The sequence below is a fragment of the Microtus oregoni genome, unplaced genomic scaffold (assembly GCF_018167655.1).
Source record: "Microtus oregoni isolate MIOR12 unplaced genomic scaffold, Mior012 000006F_ref0000085, whole genome shotgun sequence".
NCBI classification, from domain to species: domain Eukaryota; kingdom Metazoa; phylum Chordata; class Mammalia; order Rodentia; family Cricetidae; genus Microtus; species Microtus oregoni.
In genome coordinates, this window is record NW_024543065.1 from 5,800,282 (window position 1) to 5,827,826 (window position 27,545).

At 43.8% G+C, this 27,545-nt stretch overlaps 1 protein-coding gene across 3 annotated transcripts in view; it reads left to right on the top strand.

Annotated features, from left to right (window-relative positions):
- Slc18b1 (solute carrier family 18 member B1) overlaps positions 1-27,240 on the top strand; it is a 29,486-nt gene extending 2,246 nt beyond the window's left edge. For 2 of the 3 annotated variants that reach the window (XM_041653962.1, XM_041653961.1), the window contains exons 3-14: positions 8,039-8,134; positions 8,465-8,538; positions 10,132-10,279; positions 11,426-11,582; positions 17,743-17,879; positions 19,343-19,444; positions 21,378-21,469; positions 23,231-23,326; positions 24,615-24,689; positions 25,615-25,708; positions 25,812-25,864; positions 26,267-27,240. In XM_041653962.1, coding sequence (XP_041509896.1) covers positions 8,039-8,134; positions 8,465-8,538; positions 10,132-10,279; positions 11,426-11,582; positions 17,743-17,879; positions 19,343-19,444; positions 21,378-21,469; positions 23,231-23,326; positions 24,615-24,689; positions 25,615-25,708; positions 25,812-25,864; positions 26,267-26,333 — 1,191 coding nt within the window. In that variant the 3' untranslated portion in view covers positions 26,334-27,240. The remainder of the gene's footprint in view (positions 1-8,038; positions 8,135-8,464; positions 8,539-10,131; positions 10,280-11,425; positions 11,583-17,742; positions 17,880-19,342; positions 19,445-21,377; positions 21,470-23,230; positions 23,327-24,614; positions 24,690-25,614; positions 25,709-25,811; positions 25,865-26,266) is intronic. The other variant, XM_041653963.1, reaches the window with a different exon arrangement.
- Positions 27,241-27,545: the final 305 nt, after the last annotated feature.

Below are 27,545 nucleotides of genomic sequence, written 5' to 3' on the forward strand. Positions count from 1 at the left end.
GCCAAAAAATATTTCTTAATGTTTATTTATTTTTTATTTATTTATTATGTATACAACATTCTGCCTCGATGTATGCCCGCACGCCAGAGGAGGGCGCCAGATCTCAGTACAGATGGTTGTGAGTCACCATGTGGTTGCTGGGAATTGAACTCAGGACCTCCGGAAGAGCAGTCAGTGCTCTTAACCTCTGAGCCATCTCTCCAGCCCTTCTTAATGTTTAATATCAGAAAAAAGAACATCCTCTTGCTGGGTAATTCCCAAAATCGACTTGACTTTCTAAAGATTATTTATTTTACCATGAAGTTTGATTAATCTTTTCTTGGCTCCAATCTCTGAAAAATAGATTCACCAGATGCCAATGTTGCCAAAAGACTATACCTCTGTAGGCTGGTTTGGGGAATATATATAGTCCCAAATATAATTAGAATTAGATTGTTTGTATCCAAGTGTGGTGGCTCACACCTTTAATTTGAGGACTCAGAAGGCAAAGGCAAGTGGCAGATTCTAGGAATTTTGAGGCCAGTCTGGTCTATAAGTGAGTTCCAAGCTGTCATGCTGTTAGAATTTGTCTCTGAGGGTGGGTTAGGCCAGAAGATTCATTCTGAATTTATTATGCACTGCAGAAGTAATATTTACACAAAGGGAGGAATCTGATTCGCCTTGTCAGGCTTCCTCTAATCTTTGCCCTTTACGTGGTATTAGGAACCGTAGCTGATGGTACAGAGGTCCACCAGGAGTATGGCGTCCAAGCATGTAAGACAGATTGCAGGGAACTAGTTTGGACAAGTTCAGACAATATGTCCACATGTTTCTTTTGTGCATCTTGCCAGCGTTTTGGTCCAGAGCACACTGATAACTTCTCAGTTCTCAAACTGCCTTAACAGCATTCCATCTTTCACTCGGCCAGCTACCAGAGAGGCTTTTCTGCTAAAGGAACAACGTGGCTCCCTACCCGTACAACACTCACGGTTTCTAACACATGTTGCCACCCATTTGGTGCCCACAGCCATCCCATAAGGAGAGAGAATAGCGCCGATCTCACTGTGTTATGCTAAAATAGCGGTCTCAGAAATGAAAGGTTTTCCCAGTTAGTCCAGTGTCCCTGGAGGGTTAAGTTCCTACTCTGGGTTCATTGAGTTGTTGATATGCCCAGGCAAAGAAAAGGCAGCAAGTGCCCCGGTCTTCTTTGTTCATTAGGAACCAAAAATATGAGAAAAGGATGGGAGGAAAGAAGGACGAGAATCGAGTCAGATATGGGGTATCCTTTAAGATGGCCAGGAGTGATGATGCTGAGGAGGGAGGGATGCTTGCTTCACTATCCTTGGGCAGAATCAAGGCAAGGAGAAAGGCGTGGTACTGAGACTTTTTCAGGTGAAATGAGGTGTGGCGTGAGAAAGAGAAGCTTCTGTGGTAAATAGCAGAGAGGAGGGCGTCATTGCAGATGTGCTCAGGGGAAGAGCAGAGCGAATGGCATATTATTTATTTATTTATTTTTCTTTTTTGGTTTTTAGAGACAGGATTTTTCTGTGTAACAGCCCTAGCTGTCCTGGAACTTACTTTGTGACCAGGCTGGCCTTGTACTCACAAAGATCCACCTTCTTCTGCCTCCCTGGAAGGTATGCTCAGGGCTTGCTCGACGGGAGAGCATCAGAGATTTGGGTTCTGTGAAAAAATAAATTATGGGAGCCACTAAGGCAGGAGTTCTCAACCTCCCTAAGGCTATGACCCCTAAGGCAGCATTCTCAACCTCCCTAAGGCTATGACCCCTAAGACAGCATTCTCAACCTCCCTAAGGCTATGACCCCTAAGGCAGCATTCTCAACCTCCCTAAGGCTATGACCCCTAAGGCAGCATTCTCAACCTCCCTAAGGCTATGACCCCTAAGGCAGCATTCTCAACCTCCCTAAGGCTATGACCCCTAAGGCAGCATTCTCAACCTCCCTAAGGCTATGACCACTAAGGCAGGAGTTCTCAACCTCCCTAAGGCTATGACCCCTAAGGCAGGAGTTCTCAACCTCCCTAAGGCTATGACCCCTAAGGCAGCATTCTCAACCTCCCTAAGGCTATGACCACTAAGGCAGGAGTTCTCAACCTCCCTAAGGCTATGACCCCTAAGGCAGGAGTTCTCAACCTCCCTAAGGCTATGACCCCTAAGGCAGCATTCTCAACCTCCCTAAGGCTATGACCCCTAAGGCAGCATTCTCAACCTCCCTAAGGCTATGACCCCTAAGGCAGCATTCTCAACCTCCCTAAGGCTATGACCACTAAGGCAGCATTCTCAACCTCCCTAAGGCTATGACCACTAAGGCAGCATTCTCAACCTCCCTAAGGCTATGACCCCTAAGGCAGGAGTTCTCAACCTCCCTAAGGCTATGACCCCTAAGGCAGCATTCTCAACCTCCCTAAGGCTATGACCCCTAAGGCAGCATTCTCAACCTCCCTAAGGCTATGACCCCTAAGGCAGCATTCTCAACCTCCCTAAGGCTATGACCCCTAAGGCAGCATTCTCAACCTCCCTAAGGCTATGACCCCTAAGGCAGCATTCTCAACCTCCCTAAGGCTATGACCCCTAAGGCAGCATTCTCAACCTCCCTAAGGCTATCACCCTTCAATACAGTTCCTCATGTTGTAGGGAATTCCCCAACCATAAAATTATTTTCGTTGCTGCTTCATAACTGTAGTCATGAATTGTAATGTGAATATCTGATGTGTCGGATATCTGATATGCCTCCCCTGTTAAAGGGGTCGTGACCCACAGGTTGAGAACTACTGCTCTAAGGTTCTAGAGTGTGTCTTAGGATTTCTGTTGCTAAGATGAAAGACCATGACCAGGAAGCAAGTTGGGAAGGAAAGGGTTGATTTGGTTTACACTTCCACATCTGTTCATCATAGAAGGAAGTCATGTCAGGAACTCAAATAGTGCAGAAACCCAGAGGCAGGAGCTGATGTAAAGGCCATGGAGGGGTGCTGCTTACTGCCTTGCTTCTAATGGCTTGCTTGGCCTGCTTTCTGATAAAGCCTGCTCAAGGGTGGCTCCATCAACCATGCCCCATCAATCACTAATTAAGAAAATGCCCTACAGGCCTGCCTATAGCCTGATTTTTTTTAAATTTAATTTATTTATTTTTATTTTGAAACAGGGTTTCAGTCCTGGCTGTCCTGGCACTATCTCTTGTAGATCAGGCTGGCCTCAAACTCACAGAAATCTGCCTGGCTCTGCCTCCCGAATGCTGGGATTAAAGGTGTGTGCCACCACCACCAGGTTTATATCCTGATTTTTATTGAGGCATTTTTTTGAGTGCTCTGTCATCATATACATCTACAGGCCAGCAGAGGGCACCAGATCCCATTACAATCTAGTGGCTGTGAGCTACTATGTGGTTGCTGTGAATTGAACTCAGGGCTTCTGGAAGAGCAGCCAAGGGCTCTTAACTGCTGAGTCATCTCCCTAGTCCCTGAGGCTTTTTTTTTTTTTCAAGACAGGGTTTCTCTGTAGCTTTAGAGCCTGTCCTGGAACTAGCTCTTGTAGACCAGGCTCATCTCAAACTCAGAGATCCGCTTGCTGAGGCATTTTTTCAATTGTGGCTCCTTCCTTTCCAGTGACTCTTGCTTGTGTCAATTTGGCATAAAACTAGCCAGCACAGAAGGGGAAAACCAACAGAAATTCAGTTTCTCCTGTGGCCTCAAAAAGCATAGTGACGTCTCCCTTTTCTCCAGCAAGCAGTTCTTCCGCGGTAGCCACAGCAGTCATGACTGTCACCTGGAGATATTGCAGTCCCAAGACTGCCCCATGCCTTCAAATGCCAGCGGCAGATGCCGTGTTGTCTAACCAGGATCTTGTGACTGACTATAAGTTAGGGTGCATGCATACCCTCCTTGGATTCAATTGATTTGCTTAATTGGACACAGAACCCAGGGAAACACTTAAGGGTACGGATTTATTATACATGAGGTAATGCATTGGGTGACGTGTTCTACACTTTCAGCTGTGTAGAAACTCTGAGCCCTGTGTTTTCAGGGCCTTGTGCACACGATAGTTTACGGACTGGGTGTAGACCGTCAGTCATGCGTGACAGTCAGGTTCTTTTTGTTCCCTTTATAATATTCCTCCCCTCAAGGTATGAGACAGAACCCAGCAGGCAGAGACAAACAAGGAGATCTTTTTTTTAACAAAAAAGATTTATTTATTATGCATCCTGTGTTCAGTCTACATTTTGCCTGCACACCAGAAGATGACATTGGATGTCATCACAGATGGCTGTGAGCCACCATGTGGGTGCTGGGAATTGAACTCAGGACCTCTGGAAGTGCTCTTAACCTCTGAGCCATCTCTTTAGCCCAAGGCAGGGAGATCTTAATGGCTCACTAGCCAGCCTCGTTTAGCCGAATGCCAAGCTGCTTCAGCCAGAGACCCTGACTGAAGGCCATGAGGAGAGCAGTGGCAGAAGACACTAATGTCTGGCTCTGGCCTCTTAGGTAGGCTCCTATCTGAATTCACCTGTGTAGTCACACGCTTGTGTACTCACACACACACACACACACACACACACACACACACACAGAGACTGTGGTTAGAGGAAAAAAGGAAAAGAAACGCAACTGTGGCTGCTGTAGAGAACGCAGTTTTAAAATATGAATATATGCTGGGCAGTGGCGGCACACGCCTTTAATACCAGCACTCTGTGATTAACCAGAACCAGGTGGATCTCTGTGATTTCAAGGCCAACCTGGTCTACAGAGTGAGTTCTAGGACAGGCTCCAAAGCTACAGAGAAACCCTGTCTCAAGATATACACACACATTAATTTTTAAAGATTTATTTAGTTTTTGCGTGTATGTATGTGTACCTCATACATGCAGTCCCTCAGAGGTCAGAAGAGGGTAGATTCTGCAGCACAAATTCTAATTGATCTTGATAAACAAAACTCGGAGTCAGATATTAGGGTGTGAAAGCTGAAGGATCAGAGAAACAGTGCAGCCAGTCACTAGAGAGACCTTTACTTCTCCTAAATCCTCATCTGAAAATGCGATCCTGTCCTCAGACTGCACCTCCAGACTGCATCTGTCTCCACCAAACCTCAGACTGCACTGAGCTCCTGTTTCTTCCCGCCATATTCCTCTCTCTGCCCAGCCATATCACTCCCTAGTCTGCACCTCCCTAGTGAAGGGTTTAAAGCTGATCCCAAGTGCTGGGATCATCTTTGTGTGAGCTCCATTTCTTTTAGACAGATTCAATCTAGGGTGGTCGTGGGTGTGTGCCACCACTCCCTGCCTTCTAGTGGCTTAACTCTGCACTCTAATCATCAGGCAAGCTTTATTGCCTAAGACACAAGCAAAATATCTACGAGGTTCCCTGGAACTGAAGTTATGGATGGTGTGAGCCTTGCAAGAGCAACAGCTGCTCTGAACTGCCCATCCGTCTGCCCATGCCCAAGGATGCATTCTGGAGGGTTTTCAGATACGTGCTCCTGTGTAGAGTTGTTTGACGCTGTGGCAAAAGGACGAATTAAAACCACTCGTCTGCCCGTAAATACTCATAGCTAACACAGCCTGACACAGAAAAGATGTGTAGAAGTGACTGCTGACTCAGAGGAGAGCCACGTGAAGGTCAGGCTTCATCTCTCAGACCAAGTTGCATAGTTCATCCTTAAAAATTGTTCCTTTTTTTTTCGATACAGGGTTTCACTATGTGGCTAAAGATGGCCTAGTATTTGCTATGAGAACTGGCTGGCCTCAAACTCACAGAGATTCCCCCTGCCTCACCCTCCTGAGTGTTGGAATTAAAGGTGTGTATCACATGCTCAGCTAAAAGCATATTTTAACCCTTAAATGGATATAGCAATAGCCCAATGTGATGATCTGAGGCAAGACAGGGAAAATTAAGGGAACATTTGCATGGCTATTGTAAAGACGGGTAGAGTGCTCCTCTCCTGAGAAGCACACACCCACATCTGGGTGTGTACAAACCCTTCCTAAGTGCCTCTCTCCATCCCTAAGCTCTACCCCCTCTTTCTCTCGCCACTGTCTATTCTTAAATCTATTTAAAATATAATAAACTCCACCTGTACCTCATACTAAGCCCCCACTTTGCTTCATATTGACTTGTCTTTTTTTTTTAAAAAAAATATTTATTATTTATACAGCATTCAGTCTGCATGCCAAAAAAGGGGACCAGATCAAATTACAGATGGTTGTGTGCCACCATATGGTTCCTGGGAATTGAACCCAGAACCTCTGTAAGAGCAGCCAGTGCTCTGAACCGCTGAGACCTCTGAGCCATCTCTCCAACCCTTTGACTTGTCTTGAAATTCTTTCTCTACAGTGAAGTAAAGAATACAGGCTTCAGTCTGGGGACACAGCTCAGTTGGTAGCGTGTTTGTCTAGCACACATAAAGCCCTGTCTTTGGACCCAAGCATCATATGAACATCACATACAGGCCTATAATCTCAGCACTCAGGAGACAGAGTTCTTCAGGAGAATCAGGAGGAATTCAAAGTCAGCCTCAGCTATGTAGCAAGTCTTAGGCCAGCCTGGACTACATTGAACCCTGTCTCAAAAAGCCATAAAAAGATAACAAAACAAAAAGAAGCTTGGCTTCAGCTGAGTAGAAGTCTCTGAAAAGAAGTTCCGAGGCTCCCAGAGGGGGCAGCAGAGAGTTCTGTCTATGGCCACCACCACACTAGAGCTCACAGGGCAGCCACCTCACTGGGGTTCACAGGGCAGCCATACTTGCACAGTTAGGAGCGGAAGAGATATCTCAGTGGTTAAGGACAACTTGCTGCTCTTGCAAGGGACATGAGATCAGTTCCCGGCACCAACACAGTGACTCACAACTGCTTGTAACTCCATTCCCAGGGACCCCGGGCCTCCATAGCCTCCTGCACACATGCGCTCAGGCACACACACAGAAATAGATTCAGAATAAGGGCTACGCCATCTGTTGCAAAGTTCAGGGGTCCCTGGTGGAACAGGCTATAATGTTAGTAATTCCAGCACATGGAGAGTGAAATACCCTGGGGTGTCAGGAGAGTGTGGACGGTGGGGAGCATCCTCTGTCTGCATAGCTCACAGGAAGGCAAACTCTTCCCAGGTTAAGCACGGCAGAAGTCATGGAGCAGACTGGTTGGGCCCTCACATGGTGCGCATGACTCCATTTGCCATTCATGGGATTTCCTCTTCCTGAGGATTTTTGGTTTTGTTTATTTTCTTCGAGAACTGACAACCGGCATGTGATTATTTTTGCTTCTGTTTTTGGTGGAGATGCAATTCTGTAACTAAAAAAGACACTGAAAAGGAAGTCGGTCACATCAAGTGTTTCCTGAGTCCTGTGACTGAAAGAAGAGTCCAGGTTTCCTCATCTGAAGTATTGCGTGTGTGTGTGTGTGTGTGTGTGTGTGTGTGTGTTTAACAATCTTTAATACTGACTTTTATCCAGATAAAGGGAATTCTTTATAGGCATCCTAAGTGAATTATTTCATATCAGTGTCTAGATTTTACTATCTACTTTCCTGTTTTTCCTTACCCTACTTATTTTAAAATAAACCTTTTATTTTTTTTTTAAATATTTATTTATTTATTTATTATGTATACAATATTCTGTCTGTATGCCTGAAGGCCAGAAGAGGGCACCAGACCTCATTCCAGATGGTTGTGAGCCACCATGTGGTTGCCGGGAATTGAACTCAGGACCTTTGGAAGAGCAGGCAATGCTCTTAACCACTGAGCCATCTCTCCAGCCCCCTAAAATAAACCTTTTAAATAACAGAAATTGGAAGGGTTGAGCAGAGAGATAGAGTAGGGGCAGGAGCCAACAAAATTAAGTATGTATGAAAATGTTATAAGGAACCTGCTACTTGGTAAGTTAATATCTGCAAAAGGAATGTCCATTCTATGGACATTGTAGTAGTGCCTCCCCAAATCTGGGAAATTACTATACATACATGAAAGTCACAGGGTGCTTTTCTGACCCAATTCTATTGTCTTCCCACCAATGCTGTTTCGCTTTTCCAACTTTATTCCCATTTCTGCTTTTTCTAAGGCAGAAAAGAAGGGGGCCAGCAACACCATGATTGGAGCCATCTTCGGATGCTATGCTTTATTTGAGTTGCTGGCATCTTTAGTGTTCGGAAAATACGTAAGTATTGGTGTTCACATACATATTTTAGCTTTCAAAAATCATGTGGTATGTTACTGTAATTTACCAATCTAGAGTGTCTATGTATATAGAAATGATAGTATTACATTTATATGAATTATGCCACAGTTCTATCATGGTGGTTGATTAGTTTGTCCCTTCCATGTTTATATACAGTTTGTATTACAGTTCTTTTAAATAATTAATTTAATACATTAACTACACATGCTTTCCTGCAATTTTCTATGTTCTGATCTAGTGGATTTGTTTATGTAAATGTAGACTTGTTGAAGCAATCCATTTATTGCTCTTCTTTGACTTTTATTGTAGCTTGTACAGATTGGAGCCAAATTTATGTTTATAGCAGGGATGTTTATCTCAGGAGGAGTTACAATTCTCTTTGGGTGAGTAACTTTCTAATCTGTTAGGAAACATGGGCGGATTTCAGAGTCTAAAATGTTAACGGATTTGAAGTTCTTCTTAAACTTTTATTGTTCCTTGTGTCTGATGGGGGTGCTGACACGTGGGGGACAGAGGACAGCACTGTGGCGTTGTTCCTTCTGCTCCACCTTTACATGGATTCCAGGCATTGAACTCAGGTTGCCAAGTGTGTGGTGTGAGCACCTTACCCACTGAACCAGTCACTCACCCACTAATGGCTCTCTTTTGTATGTTTTATTTTTAGAGACAGGGTTTCTCTGTGTAGTTTTTGCTGTCTGTAGACCAGGCTGGACTAGAACTCACAGAGATCCACCTGTCTCTGCCTCCTGAGCACAGGGATTAATGGTGTGCTCTACCACCACTTAGCAGTCAATGGCTTTTTAGACCCATCTGTACCAATCACTACTCTGTTCTCAGATAAGTGACCCATGAGTGGTGCAGGTGGGTGGGCAGCAAAGAGAAACGTCATTGACCTTAAGAAGAGAGCTCTCCAACTGCTAAGCTGCCTGCTGAACTAGCACACTTGGAATCCTAGCATTTGGGAGGCAATGGAGGAGAGCCTCGAGTTCTAGGCCAGCCTAGACTATGCAGGAATACCCTGTCTTAAAACAGAAAGAGAGAGAACAGAACGGTGGCTCCCGAACTCTTCCACCAGGACTCCTGTGGGTGCTCATGATGGGATCTCCATAGTCTTCTTTCTTACAGGATCAGCCCAGAGACACCTGGCTACAGCATCTTCAGAAATCTTTCTTAGCTTCCTGCTTTTCTCCTCTTCTGGTGCAATGTTCCTAGACAAGCTCCCTAGACCCCTCCTTTTCTCTTGTGGTTTTTGAGACAAGGTATCACAGTGTAGCCTTGAGTGGCATGGAACTTTCTATGTAGACCTGGATGGCATTGAACTCATAGAAATCTACCTGCCTAGGCCTGTGAATGCTGAGATTAAAGGTGTGGCCTTGCTCTTTCATATTCTCAGATAAGAAGTGTACTAACTGTTTGCATAACATTTACATTGTATCAGGTTTCAAAAGTATCCAGGAAGTAACTTAAGGGCTGTAAACAATGTCTCTGAACAGAGCACTTGCCTACTCCTGTGGGTGAAGCCTTGGGTTTAACACAGCACCATAATACACCAGCAAATATTTAAAAATAAAAAATGCACTTGGTGAGAAGAGCATTGCTTATAGCAAGCAATTTTTTTTTTTTTTAATGTCAGGGACTTGAGAATCTTCTGATTGTGATACTTAGGGTGGATCCTGCCATCACAGTCTTCTCTAGGTCCAGGGGATTTCTGATTTCCAAAGAGGTCTACTTAGTCTTATCATCTCAGAAATCTCAACAGAAGGGGGCAGCTAAGCTGTCGTTATGACTTGAATTATAGCAAACATAAAAAAAAAAAACCCAGCAATTCCCTGTAGAAAGTGTGACAAACCAACTCTTTAGAAGATTTCCAAAGAGACTTTATCTAATAACTTTAGCTAGTACGGCCATCTTCAGGAAGCAGAGTGCATTAAAAAATTAGAACCAGCTTGACACTTGGCAATTGTGTTCTTTTTCAGTGTCTTGGACCAACTTCCAGAGGGACCCATATTTATTGTCATGTGTTTTCTGGTGAGAATCGTAGATGCCATAGGCTTTGGAGCAGCGATAACAGCGTCGTCTTCTATCCTGGCAAAGGCTTTCCCAAATAATGTGGCTACTGTCTTGGTATGTAATTTGAACTTTTTCTTACTTTCCTTTTCATGTGGGCAGAACATGAAAACATTGTTTGATCTGTTTCTACATGCCTTTCCCCACTCTCTTGTGTATTTTCTTCCTTTTATCACGATTTCTATTTCCTGCAGGAAAGTGTGAAAATAAAAAGCACAGCATGTCTGGGTGTGGTGACATACACCTGTGACCCACTACTTGGGAGGTGAAGGCTGGAGCATCAAAAGTTTGAAGCCAGCATGGGCGACACAGTTAGTCACTTTCTGGAAAACAAAAACAAATAAATGACGACCGTCTGAAATGTTTATCTAATTATTCTTTTTGTTTCTTTGTTTTTTGGTTTTTCAAGACAGGGTTTTTCCTGTAGCTTTGGAGCCTGTGCTGGAACTAGCTCTTGTAGACCACACTGGCCTCAAACTCACAGAGCTCCACCTGGCTTTGCCTTGCAAGTGCTGGGATTAAAGGTGTGTGCCACCACCACTCGGCCTAATTATTCTTTATCAGTAAAGCGGTTGAGGAGGGACAGGTGACCTGTTTCTTTCGTTCCTCCTTCCGAAAGGTCTGAGACCCCCCTACTACTTCCTGTCTATCTGTCCTCAGTCCTCCAACACCTCTATGGTTAATTTTGGTCTCCTAGTAGCTAGCTCCACCCTCTGATTCAAAGAAAACCTTATTGTCAAAATGCAATCAAAATATCATATGACAACCATCTGTGACAACTCTAGCATGGGAGGAGAGGGTTTAAAAAGACGGTGAAGCCTGGAACGCTGTAGTGGTCTCTATCGGCTCCAAAAAGAAGCTTCTTTGGTAAAAGGTGGGAACTACACTTACCTAGGAATGTAAGGATAAATATTTTGAATGTGGTTACAAAGTCCACTTGTTTGGGAAAATGGCAAATAGTAGGGTTTCCTCTAGAGTCCATGACCTCACCAGCCACAGGTAGGTTAGGTTTACAGTACCAGGCACTATGAGGCAGGCTCTTACTATGTCACCCTGGCTGGTCTGGAACTCAGACCTGCTTTGGAACTCTGCCTCTGCTTTCCAAGTGCTGAAATTGAAGACATGTGTCACTATATCTGACAGTCATAATTCTTCAACTATAATACAATTTAATTTTCTTTTGTTTCTTTTTTTCACTTTTAGGGGAGCCTTGAGGTTTTTTCTGGACTGGGGTTGATAGTAGGTCCCCCTTTAGGTGGCTTTTTGTATCAATCCTTTGGCTACGAGATGCCTTTTATTCTTCTGGGGTGCCTAGTTCTGCTCATGATACCACTCAACCTGTGTATTTTGCCTAGTTACGGTAAGTTCAAACTTTAATACTCATTTTAGAATTTTAACTTTACTTTTGCATCCTTGTAAACAATACATTTACCATATATTTTGTGTAACACCTCTTTGTAGGACCCTCAAGAACTGGTTCTGTTTCTTAGTTTATGATAATTTTTGCTTATAAAGGACTAGGAATGCCGCTCAGTTAGTGGAGCAGTTTCTTTTTCTTTTTTCTTTCTTTTGGTTTTTCAAGACAGTTTCTCAGTGGCTTTGGAGCCTGTCCTGGAACTAGCGCAGACCAGGCTGGTCTCGAACTCACAGACATCCGCCTGTCTCTGCCTCCCAAGTGCTGGGATTAAAGGCGTGCGCCACCACCGCCCAGCTTAGTGAAGCCCTTTTCTAGCATCCATGAAGCCCTAGGTTTGATTCCTAGCTCCATGTAGGCAGGACACAGTGGTGCAGGCCTTCAAAGCATCCTTAGCTACATTTTTGAGTTTGAGGCCAGCCTGGGCTACATGAGGCCCTCTCTTAAATAAACAAAACAAAAAGGCTTATCACAAAAATTTGTAGATTTTAGGAGAAACAAATAATCAATTTCTGCTCACAAGCCATTATCTCATTGGACTGAACTAAATTTTCACCAGAAATTTCTGTGGGCAGCACGGTTTGTCTACAAGGCTGTGAAGGCGAGGGAAGATTGCCACAAGTCCTAGGTCAGCTTCCTTCCTTTCTTCCTTCCTTTCCTTTTTTTCTCTTTTCTTTTCTTGGAACTCGCTCTTTAGACCAGACTGGCCTTGTAAAGGCGTGCGCCGTCACCACTGCTCGGCTCTTTCTTTATTTCTTTATTTTTAGTGAGGTCTCTCTTTATAGCCCTGGGTAGGCAGACTTTCCTTTGTGTCTCCAGCGCACAAATGATGATGCGGAGACTTATTATTAATTATGAAAGCTCGACCAATAGCTTAGGCTTGTTCTCGGTATTGCCGTACTGTTTCCTCTGTGTCTCTGCCCTTCTTTTTCCCAGCATCCTCTGGGCCTGGAAACCCTTTCTAGCTATTGGCTGTTCAGCAAACCATGGTGACACATCCGCATGCAGGAATACTCCACAGCAGCGCTGGGAATCCTGGAACTCACTAGCTAGAACAGGCTGGCCTTGAGCTCGCAGAGATCCTCTGCCTCTACCACTCCTGACTCCAGGCCAACTTTGTGTACACAGGGAATTCCAGGCCATCTGGGGCATAGCGTGAGACAGTGTGTCATTCTGTCATAAAACACTCAACGTAGGAAGGCAAGGCCAATTCTTCCTTCCCAGTGGGCCTTCACCTGTCCGTGTAGCAGTGACAAGGATACAGGTCTCTGGCAACAGTGACGGGAGTCAATCTGGCTTCATACTTTTATCCCTATATAAATCAACCTTCCAGCATATTGTCCCGAGGGTGCCACATGCTGGTAAGAGTTAACCAGTGCAGGGAACACAGAACACCTTGCTCCATTAGGCTCATTTGTAGTTCTCTTTGTCCAGATGAAATTTACCAACCAGGGTTATGTTCACTGTAAGCATTGTTTTTTAATAGGGTTGATCAGTAGCATACACTTACCAGGTTAGTATTTAACAGAGCTGGAGAGTTAGCAGAGAGCTGGGAAACGGGGCACAACAGAGCAGGAGAGAGGCAATACCACAGTGCACCACAAGGGGGCCGTTATCTTCTCTGCAGTTGTAAGGAACCGTTTCTTTTCCTTAATTTAGCATCCAGTCTGTGTCCTGGTTTGATGGATATTGGACTGAGAAATAAGTAGTCAAAAAGAGTCCTGGAGATGGAGATGGCTCAGTGGTTAAGAGCCCTGGCTGCTTTTGCAGAGGACCAGGGTTCAAATCCCAAAACCCAAATGGTGGGTCACAACTACCTGTAGCTCCAGTCCCAAGATAGAGCATTTTCTTCCATCTTCCACACCACCACCAACACATAGCAGCCACATGGCATAGACATACACATAGGCAAAGCACCATACACATAAAATAAATAGATAATATGTAAAAAGAGATCATCAATAATAATAAAGGTATAAAACAGGTAGAACTACTATAATTAAAATTATTTAGAACTTAGAAATTCTTTGTTTCTGGAATTTTCTACTTGTTATGTACTTATTTATTTAAGTATTATCATTATTTTGCTTTTTTGAGACAGGGTTTCTCTATGTAGCCTGGTCATTCTAGAACAGGCTGGCCTTGAACTCAGTGATTCATCTGCCTCTGCTGGCACTAAATGCATGTGCCACCACTGCCCAGCTCTGTTTATTATTATTATTATTATATTATTATTATTATTATTATTATTTTGGTTTTTTGAGACAGGGTTTCTCTGTGGCTTTGGAGCCTGTCCTGGAACTAGCTCTTGTAGACCAGGCTGGTCTCGAACTCACAGAGATCCGCCTGCCTCTGCCTCCCGAGGGCTGGTATTAAAGGCATGTGCCACCAACGCCAGGCTCTGTTTATTATTTTATATAGCACTGTTGACAGTATGGAAATACAGCCTCAGAACGCAAAACTATTGCACTTTGAAAACGCTAAAGGAGTAGATTATAAACGTTCTCATGGCAAAAATTGACGAGTGTGTGGGGTAAAGCATAATGTATTTGATAAATACTCATTCTGTTACACACCCATTCACACATGTGTGCAAACATCAGTGTCATTCACTGCTGATTGACATAATTTTTACTTGTAAATTAATTTTTTTTTTTCTGAGACAGGGTCTTGCTATGGAGCCCTCGGAACTCACTTTGTAGGCCAGGCTGGCCCTCCCGTCTCTGTCTGCAGCATGATGGGATTGCGGGCAGACTCAAAATCTAGTCTTTATATCCCGGAAACAAGTGCTGTCTTCTGAAAGTCTTTTGAGCAATTGCCGGGTGGAAGGAGAGCTGTCACGTGGTGTGGACTCTGAACTCTTCCCGCCCGCTGCCCACTCAGCCTGTGCTCTCTGTCATCTTTCCTGAGTGGTTTTCTCAGGCCTCCCCTTTGTAGGACAGGGCATCCAGGACACCACACAAGCAGCTCTTTTTAATGGACTCCACACATTCCTGTCTCTGTCATCTTTCAGGGCAGGTCTTTGTAAATCAGGGAGTTCTGTCTCTCCAAGGAGAATAATCCTACCAGGATTTGGAGGAACCTCGGAAACCCCAAGTACCCTTGAAATAGTCTGTAGATTTTCCTATGTTCTACCTGGCAGGTTTCACTTACACCAGGAAAGTGCTCCTTTTCACAAGTGTTTTTGTACATTCGTTTATTTTAAATGTAACTATTTTTTAAGTTTACTTGTTTTATGTGTTTGAGCATTTTTGCCTGTGTGTTTGTCTGCACCCCGTGTGCATTGTTGGGGGCCATGGCACTAAGGTCCTGAGCCCACAGATCTCCAGAGAAACTGGGAATGTTAAGCATACAGGGTTGCCTTTCCAATGGGAACGGTGAAAAACCTGTTCTGTCCTGAACGTGGAGAAGAGACTTGGACCTGATCTGGTGATCTGTGTTATCTGTTGGGTCAGGCCATATCCAGTTCTTACAGCCAGGCCGGAGGTGGCTAATACTCTAAATGACCCTTATAAACAGAGGCTCCCCCAGGCTCCTACCACCAGGACCAAAGACAGCCAATAGCCCAAATCACTTCTATGCTATTTGTATGGGCAAGATCAGATCGATCCTTAGGCCTTTAAACTAGTTCAGGCAGTGAGCCTCTAGAACCCATCTTCCTGGAAGAAAGGCCATGTACCCTGAGCTGCATTTCCATGTAATTGCACTTCCTGTGCACCAGGAATTGTATTCCACCAGGAAACTTTTTTTTCTTTTCTTTTTCCCAAATTATCCTGGACTTAAACACTTTGGCAATAAACCACCTATTGTTAGACTCCCCGAGTCTGATCCAGGTTGATGAAGTCAATCTGCACCGGGTTTTTGTTCTCATCTCTCTGCGGTTACCTGTATGACACATGCCAGCACCTGCGTGTCTACTGCCAGTGCAGACAGAGGTCAGAAAGAGGGCATCATATCCCCCAAACTGGAGATAGAGATGGATGTGAGCGGCCATGTGGCTGCTGGGAACTGAACCCCTGTCTTCTGCAAGAGTTGCCATTGTTCTTAACCACTGAGCAGTAGACTGTTAACAGATGAAGCTTTTTGTATGCCTAAGAAATGTGATAGACTAAAAGAAAAATCTTCTATAGTTAAAAATTATTTTAATCTTTATTATTTGTTATTGTTGCTGTTTTATTTATTTATTTTTTGGTTATTCAAGACAGGTTTTGTGTGTGTGTGTGTGTGTGTGTGTGTGTATCCCTGGCTATCCTGGAACTCTCTGTACACCAAGCTTGCCTTGAATTCAGAGATCTGACTGCCTCTATCTTGATCGTGCTGGGATTAAAGGCATGCACCACCACGCCCTGTTATTACTATCATTTTAAATTATGTGTCTGGGTGTTAGTATGAGTGTTTAAGTGCGGATGCCCACAGAGGCCAGAGGCATTGGCTCTCTAGGAGCTGGAGCTACAGGTAATTGTGAGCTACTACATGTGGGTACTGGAAACGGAACTCTGGTTCTCTTGCAGAGACGTGCTCTCAATGGTTGAGCCATCTCTCCGGCCCATCTTTTGTAATTTTCAATTCAAATTCAATACAATTCAAATTCCATACCTGGTTGACTCCCTGCTGGCAATATCTCGTTGTGCCACAAGGTGGCAGTTGTTCCCTCTCTGAATTGAAACAGGGATTGAATTTAGGTCTGAGAAACAGGCTGATAGTCTTGACTTAATATCTGTATTCTGAAAAGCCTCCCGAGAATATTACTGAAAATAGCAGAAGTTCGTACACTCTTTGAACTTTTGGACTTTGCGTACGCATGGTCGTTGTGAGTATGGCGAAAGCTGTGGGCACAATGGGGGTCAGGGAGGGCTGATCCTGACCTTCGGTGAAGTTCTCACGTCCTGTGTTGTCTCTGTCCTGGATCTCAGTTACCAATCTAACCATGCTCCTGAAATGCGGGTGACTGAACTCTGCGTCAAGTGTCTGAGCTGTACTTTTTGTGAACTCCGTAGTGATTTCTCGAACTCCTTAGGAGTGTTTTAAGGGTCACACAGTCACCGCATCATTTTTCAGAGCGATCTTTTCTTAAATAATCTGCCTTGGAGCGAGGGCAGAGAGATGGCTGCATGGTTTAGAGCGCTTGCTGGTCTTCCCAGGACCGGGGATCAGTGTTGAAAATTTCCTAGAGAGAATAAAGCGGTCACTGGGACCCGAGGCTTGCAGGTAGCCACGCCTGCTCTTCAGAAGGGCATGAACATGGGGCTGACTATTAGGAGGATGAGAGAACTGGTCCGAAATGACAAAAGTAGTTCACACAAGATTCAGTAATACCTCCTCTCAGTCTCCCAATGTAGTGTTTATTTTGCCCTCAGAAAATTAATTGGGTTTTGTCTTACAAAATAAAGTTGAATCCCTCTTTCTTTCTCTCTCTCTCTCTCTCTCTCTCTCTCTCTCTCTCTCTCTCTCTCTCTCTGTCTTTGTTTTGGGGCATCCCTAGCAGTCCTGGACCTAGCTCTGTAGACCAGGCTGGTCTCAAAGTCACAGAGTTCCTCCTGTCTCTGCCTCCCAAATGCTAAAAATAAAGACTTGTGTCACCACTGCCCCGTGAGTTCCACCCTTAAGGGCACATACATCCTTGGGGAAGCTCCAATGATGCTTTGTCTGCAGCTGCGAACTGCACACTGTCCCATCCAGGTGGCCTTCCTTCCAGATTGCACCTTCAAATCCTCCTCATATTCCCTGATTGCAGCTAATTCTCTTTGCATTTGAAAACTTAAGGATTGATGTTTTAATATGGGAATTTGCTGACCTCACACTCACTGTGTGGCCAAGGGTGACCTTGACTTCCTGATCCTCCTCCTCCTATCTGCGAAGTGCTGAGAGGACAGGTGAACTGCCGCCCTATGAGGAGAAAAGTCAGTCTTACATAAAATCCACTGTGACTTCCAAAGAGCTTAGAAGCTAATGACGACGATAATATTTGATTTCAGGCAATTCAGAGGTGCCATTACTTTTACTTTCAGATAGTCTTATCAGCTTTGCCTCTCAAAGCAAGTTAAAGGATGAAGCTAAGGGACACTGGTTGCTATGATGCACTTCTGTTTTTGTTTTTAACCCCAAGAGTCGGATCGAGGGGAACACTCCTTCTGGAAGCTTGTCACCTTACCCAAGGTTGGTCTCATAGCCTGTGTCATCATTGCCCTCAGCTCCTGCTTCGGTTTCCTTGATCCGATCCTCTCTCTCTTCGTCTTGGAGAAGGTGAGCAGCCGGCTGGATCTCTGCTTTGTACCGTGGCCTTGACTGCGTGCCCTTGGGGGCTTTCTTTCGGGAAAGACTTTCAGCTGCGAGAAGGGGGTAGACAGGGAGCTGTGCTCTCAGGACTGTGTCTTCCCTCGGCGATGTTTCTTTGAGGTAGGGGTGTGACTCTGTGATCTGGGGTCTGATCCACTAGGAAGAAAGGAAGAATCTTCCTCTTGTGTCCCCAGTGCTTTGTCTCTTCCTATCGAAGACCTTGTTCACACCACTCCAGCTCTGCGAGGGCATCCCTCGTGTTTGCTCAACTACCACACATTTTCTCTTCTTGTGTGAGTTGTAATGAGGCATTAGGGGTGCTCGTTAGGTCTTTTGATGTGATATATCCTTCCCTCCAAATGCCCGCTGAGTCCACTTCCTTTTTAGCTGTTTGTTATAATCAGGTGGCCATGATCTATAAAATAGAGTAGGAGAAAGGAACCAGAAGTCTCCATTGCTGAACCATGAGTGCTGAATTCATATGAGTTAGTTTGCTTTTCACTGTGACCCATCCCCTCCTGACCCCCTCCCCCCAAGAAATCAAACCTAGACTAGGCTAGAATTCAAGAACATCATTTAAGAAGCTTTGTATACGAATCTTTGTATACATAAAATTTGTGAAATACTATATATGAAAATGCAAATTGTAGAAATCAAATTGTATGTTTAAAATCAAATGCTATTAAATCAAACTTCTGGGATGTCTAATAAGTGGTTGGAATTTTTTTTCCCTCTTGGAAAAAAGTATTTACCCATTTCTGGTACAAAGTAAGAAAAAGTCAAGAGGAATGCGATAAAAGCTGATCTTTTCGTTTTGTTTTTCAAGCTAGGTTTTCTCTGTGTAGCCCTAGCTGTCCTGGAACTCCCTTTGTAGACCAGGCTGTCCTCGAACTAACAGAGACCCACCTGCTTCTGCCTCCTGTGTGCTGGGATTAAAGGCATGCATCACACTGCCTGGCGGAAGCTAATCTTGATTGTTAATTTGATCGGATCGAAAAGCGCCTAGGAAATTAGTAAAGCATGTCTCTGGGTATTTCCAGACAGCACTGCCCAAGCAGCTAATGCCCTGACTGTGGGCAGTACTGTCCCAGAGGCTGGAGCAGGGATGAAAAAAGGGACAAACAGAAAAAGCCAGTTAACATAGGCATCCCCTCTCTGCTTCCTGGCTGCTTTTGTGTAAGCTCCCTGTTCTCCCACACCCTCCCCACTGCAATGCTCTGAAACCGTGAGCCAAAGTAAATAATCCCCCCTCCCCTTTACATTGTTCTCTCAGGTGTCCTAGTGACAGCTATGGACAGCGAAACAGCACAGAAACTGGGTGTTACTGATGGACTTCTGTTAATAGAGCTGAGGAAGAGGAGGAGGGAAGAGGGTGTATCTTTTTAAAGAGAGACTTAACACGCTGCCTTAATGTGGTGTTTCTTTTCCAGTTCAATCTGCCAGCTGGATACGTGGGGCTGGTCTTCCTGGGTCTAGCTCTATCCTACACCATTTCGTCGCCACTGTTTGGTCTCCTCAGTGACAGGATGCCTGTAAGTATACTGACATATTTGAGTTGCTCTCACACGTTTAGATCTGTAGTCACTTCTCCCAGAATTCGAAAGGTCTTTTGCTTAAAGCTGACACCTTCAGTTGGCCTGGTAGAGAGACTCCGGTGTCTCCCAGCCTCAGTCATTCCTCTGAACATACTCAAGTATAGAATTTCATATGAAGAAAAGTCTGGTGCTAAAACTGCTGGAAACTATTGGATCATGGGATGATGATGATGATGATGATGATGATGTTTAAGACAGAGCCTCATATACAGCCTAGACTGGGTCTGGAACTCATTTCCCTTTCTTCAGTCTTCCCAGAGCCAGGATTACTGTCTGTTCTTGACGTGACAAACCTGGCTTGAATTATATCTTCCAGAAGTTTCCTTAATGACCCAGACAAAACAAAATAAAACAAAAACCCTGATCCTAATAACAAGGACAGAGTCCTAGGCTCCTAAAAGTTATTGGACTTGATCAGATTGTAGTATTGATAGGGGGAAATTGTCTTAGAAAGCGGGTGCGAAAGAACGACCCTTGCGAGCGTGCATCAGCCATTCCTCACCCGTCTTGAAGTGAATCCCTTCTGCTCCCTTTCAGTTTGGCCTAACCCAGTCAGTCCACATGACTGGTATTAGAACTAGCGCCATTCCTAGACCTCCCATGTCCATGGCGCTTCTGCAGCTATAGTGCTTAGAATTTGTGTATTTTCTCTTATTAGCTTTGCATACATAAGACCTACATACTATGGGGAGTCAGTTATACAAGTCACAGAAAGTTAATGTTTTCTCTTTTTGACAGATTCATCTTCATTTTTTTGTTTGTGTGTATGCTTATGTATCTGTGTGCATGTATACCCACATGTATATGGGTGACCTCAGACACCAGAAGAGGGCATTAGATCTCCTGGACATGGACATGTAGCAGTTGTGTGCCACCTGATGCAGGTGTTGGGAACCGAACTTGGGTCTTTGGACTCAAGAGGATTAGTATGGCTTTAGTATTTGTAAGTGTTAATATTTAAATAGTAATCTTGTCTTGGTACTATATTGAGAGAACTCTTAACCACTGAGCTATCTCTCCAGCCCCCCGAAAGCTAACATTTTTTTAAAAAAAATATTTATTTATTATGTATACAATATTCCTTCCATGTATGCTTGCATGCCAGAAGAGGACACCAGATCTCATTATAAATGACTGTGAGCCACCATGTGGTTGCTGGGAATTGAACTCAGGTCCTCTTGAAGAGCAGTCAGTGCTCTTAACTTCTGAGCCATCTCTCTAGCCCTGAAAGCTAACGTCTTAAACAACATTTGGAGCTGAGTGTTAAGAAATAATCCCACACTTCTGCAAGATCCAGGCTTTTGTTTGGTGTTTGGAGGCACTTCCGATTCGCAGCAACCCCACTTGGAGGAGTGGGAAATGCTCCCAGAGACTTCTTTTGTAGGGGTGCTCTCCAGTCATGAGGGTTCTTCCTTCCCTGCCAGATCACCTCTCCAAAGCTGACTTCTATGTACCATCAGATCAGGCAGTAGACTAGCGTGTGAATCTCGGGGGTGGGAGTGAGGATATACGCTCACTGACTCTGTAGTAGGTACTTTGAAATAATGTCTTTTGCCTCAGTATTGGGACACATTATCAAGTTCCTCAAGGTGACTGCTTTTTGATTTCTTGCATGTTTGGACTGGATTGTGATGTGCAAAGGTTTTGTAATGTACCCCCTTCCTGGGAAACATCTTTGCTCATCCCATCATCTTGCAAAATATCCTCCTTATCTTAAGTTTATTGTCTGCCTATTTTATCTTAAATGTAAAGTTTCATTTGCTTCAATGTATTTGGATTTTTGGATGTCACCGTTCTAATGATTTTTTTTAATATTGTTTGATTACAGAGGGTCCTTTGGATTAAACCTTGAACTCTTTCTCTTTATTAGAATCTAAGGAAATGGTTTCTGGTTTTTGGAAACTTAATCACAGCTGTGTGCTACATGCTCTTAGGACCTGTCCCCATTTTGCACATTAAAAGGTAACTTTTCTTGTTCTATGTTTTTGGAGAAGTACTTCTAGTAATTATTAATTTTTAAAGTGGCTTAGTACTGCAAGCATTGCTATTTAAACAATGGCTTTGACTTAGGATGGTGTTGAACTGTCTGACTGATAGTGCTTTATTTACTAGAAGGTGACAGTGGCTTGGCAAATCTTAACACATGGAATCTTTATCTAGAATGAGCTTGTTTGTTTTGTTCTATTAGCTGAGGCTAGCTTTGAACTCATGTCCCTCCTGACTCCGCCTCTCTGGTGCTAGGAAGATAGGCTTGCACCACATTGCTGGGTTTTCTCCCGTGTTTGAACTGCACAGTTGTTTGAAATCATTTTTACAATGGCATTCATTGCTAACAGCCTTCGCCTGGATACTTGAAAAGAATACAGTTTTGTTTTTTGTGTGTGATTCTTCCTTCTCATTCATTGAGAGGGGAACCAGGTCTTTTATTGTTTCTGCGTCATCCTCAGCATGTAGTAGTTGCTCATTAAAGCCTATTTGCTATAATTTATTTATTGAAACAAAGCGAGCCTCTTGGCATTTGCCCATGCTTCTCGGATAAAGCATGGCACTACTGGAAGAGAGTGATTGCCGAATCTTTTGGGTCTGTGTTTGAATTTTGGCTTTTTTTTTAAATTTATTTATTTATTAAAGATTTCTGTCTCTTCCCTGCCACCGCCTCCCATTTCCCTCCCCCTCCCCTAATTAAGTCCCCCCCCCCCCCAGCCCAAAAAGCAATCAGGGTTCCCTGTTCTGTGGGAAGTCCAAGGAACCCCCACCTCCATCCAGGTCTAGTAAGTTGAGCATCCAAACTGCCTAGGCTCCCACAAAGCCAGTGCGTGCAGTAGGATCAGAAACCCATTGCCACTGTTCTTGAGTTCTCAGTAGTCCTCATTGTCCGCTATGTTCAGAGAGTCCGGTTTTATCCCAGGCTTTTCCAGACCCAGGCCAGCTGGCCTTGGTGAATTCCCAGTAGAACATCCCCATTTGAATTTTGGCTTTGTCTCTGGTAGTGACATTGGTAGTGGAACTTGGACAAATCACTTAACATCCAAGAGCCCAAGCTTTCTTGTCTATAAAAAGGAACCAGGACTAGCAACATGGTCAGCACACCAAGATCCTTGCTGTCGAGCCTGGAAACCTGAGCCAAAGCTCCAGGCTTTAACTCCAGGAGAGAACTGATTTATGTGTGTTGTCCACTCATCTCCACACACACACACACACACACACACACTATGGCATACTTCCCCTTCAAAATGAATAAATGTACTTTTAAAAGGAACTAAAGTGAATACATGCATTGCATGTCTGTCAGCCCCTTAGATGGAGTCAAACACAGAGCCACTGTCAGTTTCTAGTCTCTTCCTTTGTCCTCTCCCTTCTTTGCCATTGTTTACTGGAACTGCAAGGTGGAATGATTAGATGAACGACAGCATTGATGTTGGAAGGATTTTGTTGTGGTGGGGAGGGTCAGCTGGTCACGGATGTGTAATATGTATGACTAAACACGTGTATAGGAAATGTGGGACCAAAAGTGACTTCAAATGATGCAGGAGTTGCTTTTGCTGCAGAAGCGAAAGGTGCTAACAGGAGCTCTCACTGAACGGAATGGGACAAGATGGAAACACGAGCCAATCAAGTCTACTATCTGCCAAGCTAACGCCTCTGCGATCCTGCTCCCCTTGGTTTTTAGTTTGTGTCTCTTAAAATACTAACTGATTCATTCCCTCCACAATGCCTCTGCAGTCAGCTCTGGCTTCTGGTGCTGGTGTTGGTTGTAAATGGCTTCTCTGCTGGAATGAGTATCATCCCGACCTTCCCGGAGATGCTCAGTTGTGCATAGTAAGTTTCCGGGCTGTTTGACGAGCTCCATCGTGATGGACGTGGTGGCTGCAGTGGGGTGGAGTAGGTAGCAATCAGTCTCACCTCACTTGTTCAGTCCTATAGAATGTTAGATATTTGTCCAGCAGTAAATCTTAGCGATTTCATAGCATATAAACGTTGTGACATGAATCGTATAAGTAATAATGAAATCATACTGAAAATAACATAGTGACATTAATATGCTAAAAGGAAGAATATGTTAAAGAAATGCTTAGTTTCTTGCATATCTCAGGTGAGGGTTTTGTGTGTGTGCATGCGTGTATGTGTGTATGCGTACGTGTGTGTGTATGAATTGTTTTAAAAGTCCAGAACCAAATGGAGAAGTTTCATTCCTGTGGCAGGGAGGAGAATCATACAAGAGATCAGGGTGACCATTCATCGGTCACTTGGTCATTGTTCCTTTGCATGTGGGCATATTCATGAACTTCTCCAGGTCCCATGTTAGTTCTAGTTTCTCCAGATCATGTGTGGTTTATCTTCATGTTTTTATGGCTATGCTGGGACTTCTCAACAATGCTTAGAGGAAAAAGAGCAGCCTTTTCTTAGAGCAACCTTTGTTCTCTTCATCCTATTTTAAGAATTTCCTAGTTCATTATGTATTTCATGAGCATTTAATGCAAGTGAATCATGCTTCTTACTATTATACAGTTGTAGTAAAATTAGGTTATTTTGTAAAAATGCCTTCAAATTTGATTTTCGTATTTTGTTTGTTCAATTTTTGAGATTATGATATAATTACATTTTGCCCTTCCCTTTACTCTCTCCAAACCCTCCCATATACCCCTCTACACTCTCTAAATTCATGCCCTCTTTTTCATTATTGTTGCATGCATATATGCATTTGAATATACATATATATATATATATATTCCTAAATATAACCAGCTCAGTCAGTATACTATTACTTGTATGTATGTTTTCAGGGTTTGGCACTGGACAAATAGTTGGTGTGCTCTTCCATAGGGAAGGCCACTGCTCCTGTGCCCAGCTTTCTTCAGTTGCCTATAATCTTTGTGTAGGATTGATGTTTAATTTGTGTTGGTGACTGAGCCCAAGGCCTTGGGCATGCTAAGCTCATACTCTATCAATGAGCTTCTTCTCCAGTTCCCACGTTAGTTTCTGTGTTAGGAACGAAGTGTTCTTGTTTTTACTCTCTTCAGATTATATGCAGTTTATCTTCATGTGTCAAACACTTTTTCCATGTAAGTTTTGCTTCTCATGATGATATGTCCTCATCTCTCTGCAGTGAGAACGGGTTTGAAGAGGGAATAAGTACTCTGGGACTTGTATCTGGTCTTGTTGGCGCCATGTGGTCGGTTGGGTAAGTGAATTCATTTGCATCCGAGACATGGAAAGTGCTCTCTCCACGTTACAGATGGAAAACTGAAACACTGAGGAGGAGCGTGAGGTTATCTAAGGCAAACGCTCATTTAGGGCAGTGCAAGAATTCCAGTTTACAACCCGTGGCTCCCAAATCAAAATCTAGTGTGTCAGCAGACTTCATACCAAACTAAGATACCTTCATGAACCTTGCATTGAGCAATAATTTTAAAAAAATCCTTTAACAGAAGCAGATCTCACACTTTTAAAATGCATTCCTTTATTGATTCAATTGCTTGCCTGTTTGCTTATGTATTTACTTTCTGCTAGTCCAGGCAGCGTGCTGTACAGTAGCAATAGCACACATACAGAGTCAATAGCTCTGCACTCCACTGACTCAGATACTGGCAACAGAAAGAGTAGTGGGCCAGTGAGATGGCTGTGCAGGTAAGCACTCACCACACAAACCCAGAGACCTTGGTTCAATCCAGGGGACCCACATAACGATGGAAAGAAAAGAGAACCTATTCTGTAGGGTTGTCTCCTGACTTTCTGCCGGTACTGTTGCATGTATCTCTACCCACAAAGTAGAAACATTCTTTTAAGAATGTGCTTCTATTTTTATTGTCATGTAGCTCACTGACTTCCCAGCAGCAATTCCACTTTAACATTGTCTAATAATCATTGTTCTTTCTTTCTCTTCTTCTCTCCCCCATCTCAGCACTGGATCTGGGGATTAAGTTGACCTTACACACTGGGGGCAAGTGCTCTACTACCGAGTCACATCCAGGCCTAGAACTCTTACTTATGCCCAGGAATCTCCCTCTTTTTTCAGTCTTTATTGTTTTAGTTTGAGGGTGTCATACATCTTTATAAAGCCATTTTTGCATGGTGAGATATTCATCCATTCTTCTTTCCACCATTAGTGCTTTTATGGGACCAATGCTGGGAGGATTTCTGTATGAGAAGATTGGTTTCGAGTGGGCAGCAGCTGTACAAGGTCTTTGGGCTCTGATAAGTGTGAGTAGCCATGGGTTTGTGTGAGTTTTCTTCCATTTTTTCACACTTTGGAGATGCTTGCCTTGGAGGATCTACTTTAACGGTGTATTTCCTTGTGTTAAAGGGACTTGCGATGGGCGTATTTTATCTCTGGGAGCACTCAAAGACAAGAAGAAGGTATGGTCAACTTCCAGGTTTTTTGCCTCTTAGAAGAAGCTAGCTTATGAGAGCAGAAATGAAATTTTATCTTCCAGTCCTTCTTGCTGCTAGATTTCTGGGGATCCTAGGACTCATTGCTTTACAGGTAGGGCCAAGGAGGTGCTTGGGTGGAGATGTAGGTACTCAGTGTTTAGTCTTCTTGGGGCAGGGGGATGGGGTTTGAGAAAGTTTTTTTGTGTAGCCCTGGTTGTCCTAGAACTTGCTCTGTGGACCAGGCTGGGCGAACTCAGAGATCCGTTTGCCCCACCCCCTGAGTGCTGGGATAAAATGCCTAGGCCTGGCTTTGTATGGTTTTCTTATGACGATCAGTACTACTTTTTGTTTTTGTTTATTTTATTTATTTGTTTCTCCTCACTATAGATCTAAAGCTCCGAATCTCACTGGCACAGAGGAGGAACAAGCTGCTCTCTTGCCCAATGAAACCTAGCCTTGCGAACTCTGGATACAGAACGAGAGACAGGTGCCTTGAGCCGCGACAGCGGCTGGTGGAGGAGTTTTTTTGTGTTGTGCAGAGGTCCGTGATTCCTGCACTCACACCCTGGAAGTGTCAAGCTGCTTTTACACGAAGCTGTGCCGGCTGCACTTCGTGTAGTTTGGAACATCCACGAGAAAGGGAAAACGGACAAACTTGATGTTTCTAAATGACCCACCTTGCCCCTGAAGGTGCAGTTATTGGCTCTCTTCGGCTTTCGTATTCTCGTGTTCGCTTTTCATTCTAAGTTCGTCAGTTCGACACATGCGCCTCTTAAAATTATTACGTGAAGAAATGGAGCTACTTAATACATATTGAGCATATACAAAAGAGTGAATAATTTTTACGAAGTCACTATTGAAAGATGTGCTTTCTCTGCACTGAGATTTTTGTACCTATTAAAAAGGCAAAATTCCTGCCTGCCATGTGAAAACTCTAAAGTGTTCTTGACTTTTGGGTTTTCTAAAAATGTATCTGTGGAAGATACCAAAAAGAAAAAAAAGTGATGATACATGTAGTTTCCATTTTGTGGCATTTCAGTTATGATCTGTATTTATAAATATTACTTGGCATAGCATTATTCATTTCCAATCTCAGTATCTCATTGCTTTAGTCCCACAGTTTATGTTTGTTTGTTGTTATTACTTTTCATACTCTTGGAAGGTGTGTCCCATCACAAGGCGGGCAGCGCCCCCACCCAACATGAGTGCGCGCTGCAAGCTGGAGGAATACTCCCTTTGACCTCACGCACAATTCTAGCTGCTACTTGAAGTGAGAATATTAACATTGTACCTCCTGATTCATTTTCTTATTGTAGCAGTTACATTTCTTTTCTAAGAGAATAAATGGTTTTTTGTTTGTCTATTCATTGTATTCACTTAAAACACTCTTTTTAAACAAGGTCTCAAGTATCCCAGGTTGATACTTGTATCAGCAGGAGTCACTGTGTAGCTGGGGGCAAATTTGACCTCCTAATCTGCCTGCCTCTAACCTCCCGAGTGCTAGGATTAATATGCATCCATCACCACATAGGGTACTGAATATTGAACCCAGGGCCCTGAATGTGCTGAACTGTATTCTCGAAGTACTTTGTGAATTTTTTTTCTCAGGATCAACCCTGCATAGACAGGTACCAGGGACATAATCTATGCCTTTAAGCAACATGCA